The sequence below is a fragment of the Paramisgurnus dabryanus genome, chromosome 3, assembly GCF_030506205.2.
Source record: "Paramisgurnus dabryanus chromosome 3, PD_genome_1.1, whole genome shotgun sequence".
NCBI lineage: Eukaryota > Metazoa > Chordata > Actinopteri > Cypriniformes > Cobitidae > Paramisgurnus > Paramisgurnus dabryanus.
The window spans coordinates 33,088,586-33,094,731 of record NC_133339.1 but is presented as its reverse complement, the minus strand read 5'-3'; the positions used below and the strand labels follow the sequence as shown (position 1 = coordinate 33,094,731).

At 39.1% G+C, this 6,146-nt stretch overlaps 1 protein-coding gene across 1 annotated transcript; it reads right to left on the bottom strand.

Moving 5' to 3' along the window:
- Positions 1-1,083: 1,083 nt before the first annotated feature.
- LOC135770976 (polyserase-2-like) lies at positions 1,084-5,946 on the bottom strand. The gene is made up of 10 exons (XM_065280965.2): positions 5,840-5,946; positions 5,694-5,714; positions 5,436-5,595; positions 5,087-5,355; positions 4,848-4,990; positions 4,488-4,749; positions 4,085-4,256; positions 3,758-4,014; positions 3,395-3,492; positions 1,084-3,256 (listed from the first exon to the last, which is right to left on the bottom strand). Exons 1-10 carry the CDS (start codon positions 5,892-5,894, stop codon positions 2,915-2,917), a joined length of 1,779 nt encoding a protein of 592 aa, XP_065137037.2. The 5' UTR covers positions 5,895-5,946; the 3' UTR covers positions 1,084-2,914.
- Positions 5,947-6,146: the final 200 nt, after the last annotated feature.

The window sequence follows — 6,146 nt, the reverse complement described above, 5'->3', positions numbered from 1 at the left end:
CTTTGTTTCTTTTCTCACGTAATATCATATAGAGATTGGACCCATCTGTACCCAGTTCTTTGTGAAAAATGTTTTTTTATTATTTGTTTATATGTCTCATTAGTTGTTATTCTTTGACCAAAATTTAATCATTCAAACTTTTCAGGAGCAAGGGCTTATCGGTACACCTCAAAGCATTTTGAATTGATAATTTTTAAGTTTATGTTTTTTGTAAGTTAATAAGTTCAATGTACAAAGATAATTAAGTTATGGATACAAAATGCAAACTTTTTGAGTACAAACAGAATTAGGGATCATATGCATTGCACAATTGTTTGATTTCATTAACTGATAAAAGCTCTTGTCTGTGGGGGCGGGGGTTGTTTGGAAGACCCACCAGCAGAAACATAACTTGGTGCCCATTTTGCTAATGTCAATTGAACTTCCTTTTAAATTGCAAGAGATTGCAAAATACACTGTAAAAATATGTAGCATTTTTGTCAAATCAAAATAAATTTTTATGTTCCTTGAACTTGAAAAATGAATTAAGTTCAACTTGATTTTATAAGTTTTGTCAACTTTTCACAAGCCAAAACTTATAATATTAGGTGGAATTAATGTCATGCTGCATTTTTTACAGTGTACTGTATGGTTACAATAATGTGACATCACCCTGATATACTAAAGAGTTAACAACCTGTCATTTTGGACTAATAAAAACACTGTCTGCATCCTGACATAATTATAATACATCATCTTAATTTTGCATGACAGTGTTTTTCCACTAGCATTTGCCACATACACTGATGGGATTAAATGGAAAAAATTAAATGAAAATAGAAAATGATATGGTAAAAGGGAGGTACTAGAATCAAAAAAGAAATATAGCCTACAAGTAATAACAAGTTAAGAATGGTTCATGTCTCAGTCATTGATGTTTATATATTTTGAAATAGCTTACAATGTATTCGTATGTATACCACTTGCTTTTGTGTTTTTCCTATAGAAACTTGAGAAAAGAATAGATCCATGCCAATGACTTTAACATCAATGTATTATTTTAATTTCAAAGTAAAAAAGTCTACTTACAAATATTTGATTGTTTTACAGTTTACATTTAGAAAAGTGTGGTAAAAAGAGTTCGTTCATAGGAAATCATAGCAAAACTGCTATTAAAAATCACACAATATTTTCTGAAGTTTTCTCTAATTTAGATCATTATAAACTTACAGCAATGTCCCATGTGTGGTACAGCTTGAGGTAAGGGGCCCTATCTTGCACCCAGCGCAATTGACTTTGTAGGTGACGCATGTATCATTCGTAATTTGCACCGGCGCACAGCGGGTTTTTCCCTCCACAGACGCACGTCGGCAAACTAGGGAATGAACTTGCGCTCCCTGGGCGGTTCAGCGCAAAGAAGAGGCGTGTTCCGGCGCAAACCATCCCTGATGCTATTTTCCAGTTTCAAAAAACATTTGCGCCACTGACAAAAAAAAACTAGTCTAAAGTAGGTGGCGCGTTGCGCGTGGTTCATTATGCTATTTTAAGGGCGCATGCTTGACCATAATGTATAACGTGCACAACGCGCACACACTTTGCTTTTCTAATCTACACAGATGCAACAGTTATTTTTGCAAATCATAAATTGTTACAACAAAAAATATTAACACATGAGATAAGGGAAATCCTTGTGGTGAGCATTGTGGTGATAGTTTTTATTTATTGTGTGACTGCGTTTAAAAATTCTCATGCAAATAACGATTAAAATATTTTCATAAGTTTGTTGTGTGGCTGTATTATGTTTATTTTATGTAAATAATAATTAAAATGTTTTCATAAGAAACCTTAATGTATGTGAACTTGATTTGTAAGTGTACTTTGTGGTTGGACTGCTTGCGTTTCTTGGGTCCGATCTCAAAGCCCCCAAACCGCCTTCAACACTTTTAGCGGTGAGGGTGGACGCAGCGATGTCCTCTGCTGGCGTCAGGTCCTGAGGCAGATCCACCTCCCGTTACACGGCGTGCCCGATTTATGCTGGCAAGCCTGGGATTCCCCCCGTGACCGTCTCCTGACATCATTGTAGCGCTTGGCGCAACGTCCTGGGGATGCCAGCTGATGAGACAATTGTGGCTATTACCTCCCACGCCTGTTTGACTGACGCTGATTTGGGCGGATTTCTCCCATCCCCATACAAAACAACTTCTCTGTCTTTGACTGCTCTTACAAGAACGTCGGTCTCCTCGGCTGTGAACCGCTCCTGGTGTGCGCCTGGCAAATCGTCATAATAATAGCAACCCGCCACGGAACTTGCGCCCTTGCGTTTAAAGGGAATGTTGGATAGCGTTCTGATTGGTTTATTTGAGGTTACGCCCAAACCACACCTATGAAAAATGAACCTACTTCAGACCAACCCCTTATTGATTTGCGCCTGGCGCAAGAGTTATTTCTCACGCCGGGAAAATAGCAACATCGCCCAAGATCCGCCCACAAAGTCACTTGCGTTTTGTGCTTCACACTTGCGTTTCAGATCGTTAAAATAGGGCCCAATGTGTTAAATATGATACAGTAGCAGTATTTTAGCTATTAGCACTGAAACACTGGAACATTACCATAAAGTGCAAGTTTGCATAGAAATGCTACAATGCAAATTGTACAGTACAATGCAATGTGTATAGACAGTAGAAGAAAAATGCCCGGGTTACAGTTTTAACTTAAGCAGTCATTCTGAACTTACAGCCGGTAAGATATAACAACTGATCTCTGTACAAGAATATTTCTCTTAAGTCAAGTAAAAAAGAAATATGAAAGTCTTCTGATTAAAGCATTAACAGCCTATAATCAGTCGGATGAATTGAATGAAAACCTGCATTATTCGTCACATTTTACAGTCACATTCAAGGTAAATCAAAATGTTTCTACTCAGACTTCATTGATCTCAGTCACAATGAAAGATCTGCAGCGCTGAAAGTAAAAACAGGAGTGCAGTTGTAAAACATAAAGAAAAGTGAGACACACTGGTGGAGGAATTCGGGGTGCTTCCTACAGCTGCACTTGTGCTGTTTGTTTGTTTGGGGGGGAAAGAACCCACCACAGCCGTCAGGAATGATGAATAGCTTGAGGTTTTAGTAAAGACCTGGATATCTTGGCCGCGAAAGATCCGGCTCACTGCTGTGGAGTTACTGACGCTTCTGTTAGTGCTGTTGCTTTGTATCGTCACAACAGCAGCCTGGATCCATGACAGACCTTGCTTACACATCAGAGGACCACCCTGATAACCCTGAGAGACACAGAAAGAGATTATAATGTTATTGACTGTAATGACTGTAAATATACATTATAGCCTCAGTGTCCAGGTATTTATTTATTTTTTGCATAAATGATGTGAGCTGTTTATATTTATTCAGAATAAACTTACCTCCTGTAAGTTCATGGCAGTTGTACAAATACTGCTGTTTGAAGATGAGTTCCCACAATTCACAACAGTGGTTTGGATTTGTTGAAGGGTTTGGGTAACTGTAAAAAACAAATACAATTAAAACACATATTTAAGGAAAAAGATGATAACTTGAAAAAGTTATCCTTAATATTTTTCACTATGTAGCAGCTATATGGTTAAAAATAAGCCAAACTTAAATATAAGCCACTCTACTGTATTGTCCTTTATGGCGTAAGAACTCCTTTAATCGGAACAAAATTGGTCTTATACAGTTACAATAGCACATCCTTTTATATATTTTTGGACACATCATACAAAGACACTCAAACATGAAATACTAACCTCCTCCTGATCCTGAACCCCAGCCTGCCGTCCAGCATGTAGCATTAACATTGAAGGTAGTACCTCCGAGGTCCACACATATCGGTTGAATATAATTTGAGAGTTTTGGTGCGCTGGCGAGGTGCACAACAGCAATGTTGTCACCTGTCAAATTGCTGATGGTGATGTTGGCGACTTTTACGGAGACCTCATTGGGGTTGGAACTGTTCTGATTCAGACGGCCCAGGATCACAGTCCACAGGGATGCATTTGTTGATCTGAGTAACAAAAATACGTTTCTTATGAATCCAGCCAATCTGATTTGATTCCAGTAACAAAAAAAATTACCTGGAAAAACAGCTGGCTGTGCTCATGACAAACTGCTCGGCAACCATCGTTCCTCCGCAGACGTGACTGCCGTTAAATTGTAGACTGGCCATCCAAGGCCATGTGCCAGAGGATGCGAGTGAGTTATCTCCTCCAACAAGAGTGTTCAGTTTGGCCATTCCACACACCACAGCTTAAAAAAAGACAATACGAAGAGTTAATTACCAAATTGGCTGTTTCTTTTTGTATGGGCGTGGTATGTATCACTCTGTGTGTTCCATAGCAATGCTAAGGTTATGATATCAAACCCTAGAGCAAGCAGATACTTAAAAAATATTTAGCTTGATGGCATTATAAGTTGCTTTGAATGTGTCAGTTACTTGTCACATTGGTTTATTATTAAAGTAACCTAAAGGAATCTTACGTGCAGGGGTCATAGCAGTTGACTGAATGGCGGGTACACCGGCACAGCTCACGCTTAGGTCACTGTCAGTACCATCGGAGGTGAACGTAATGAATCCTGGCTGGTTGGTGGTGATATGCTGGTTGATCCAACTCTGGTACTGAGAAACTCGGGTATACACACCAGGAAACTGAGCTTGAGCACATCTTATGCCAAAGCTTACGATCCCAGACTGGATCCAGACTGAGTTCTGTTTGCTTACCATTGGTCCACCGGAGTCACCCTGTATTACAAGGGACAGGTTAAGGACATTATTGACAATGTACATGTAAAAATGATTGACAACATACAAGCTATTTAACCTGCTAGTTTTCCAATTACCTGGCAGGAGTCTTTCCCCCCTTGTGCTAGTCCAGCACAGATCATGTTGTTTGTGATATCATTGTTATAAAGGCAGTTGCACTTTCTGTTTCCAATGACAGGCACATTTACTTCCTGAAGAGTTTGTGGTGAAGGCAGAGGAACTGAGAAACACATTGAATAATAAACTTGTGCTGGGTACTGCAAAATATTATGAGGTGGACTTTAATAAGGATTCATAAATTTCATAAAACTCTTACCACCAACGCCAATATCTCCCCATCCGGTGACCCAGCTTGATGTCCCGCTGTAGAATGTGCTGCCTTCTGCGGCCAGGCAGACCGGTTTTATATAGTCAGTAAAAACCACAGGTGAAGACAGATGCAGAAGAGTGAGGTCATTGTCATTAGTGTTGCTGTTGTAGTTTGGATGCTTTATGATTTCAGAGACCGTACGGCTGACCGAATTTGGATTTGATCCTGACTGTGTCTGTAGGCCCAGTAGCACAGTCAGGGATGCAGTTGAAGTACTGTAATTGAAGAACAAATGAAAGTAAATGAAGAGTAAAATGCATATTTATTAGTAATTTGCTGATGGTTATGTGGTTACCTGGAAAAGCAGTGAGCCGCTGTCAGGACCCATTCATTGTTGATGAGTGATCCACCACAGAAATGATAGGTACTGTGAAGACTGACCTGCCACGGCCAAGCACCAGATGTAGCACTCTGTCCTCCTACTATTTTAGTGGATAATGTAGGCCTGCCACATACTGACAATAAGAAAAATTTAACTCACGCATTAATTGCATAACCGATAGCAACAGTTTTTGAAATTGTTTTCATTTTAAATTTCATTAGGTAAGTTTACCTGAAAGCTGTGCATCACAACCTAGAATAAAAAATGTGCAGTTAATATTAATACCAAGAGATGCGATTGTTAAACAATGTCACAATGAATGCTTAAGTGTAAATAAACTATTGAAGGTACTGATTACTTTTTCATATGAGGCTTACCTCTCGCTAGGAGAATGACAGTGAACACGGCACACAGTACATGAAACATCCTCATCGTCTCCGACAACAGTAAGACTGGCTTCAACTTTTGTCCTGTTAACCTACTGTTTGCACACCCACACTCCTTTCATATTCACTTGCTCACTTTAGAGATTTAACTAAGACACGCCTTCTGCCTGTTATCCTTTTCAGTTTTCATATGTGTTATTTACTTAACAACCTGTTTGTGAACATTTGAGAATTTTGAGCATTTTGCAAAAATAAACAGGAATTTAGAAACTGTGATAAGGCACATGCTGCTGACTCT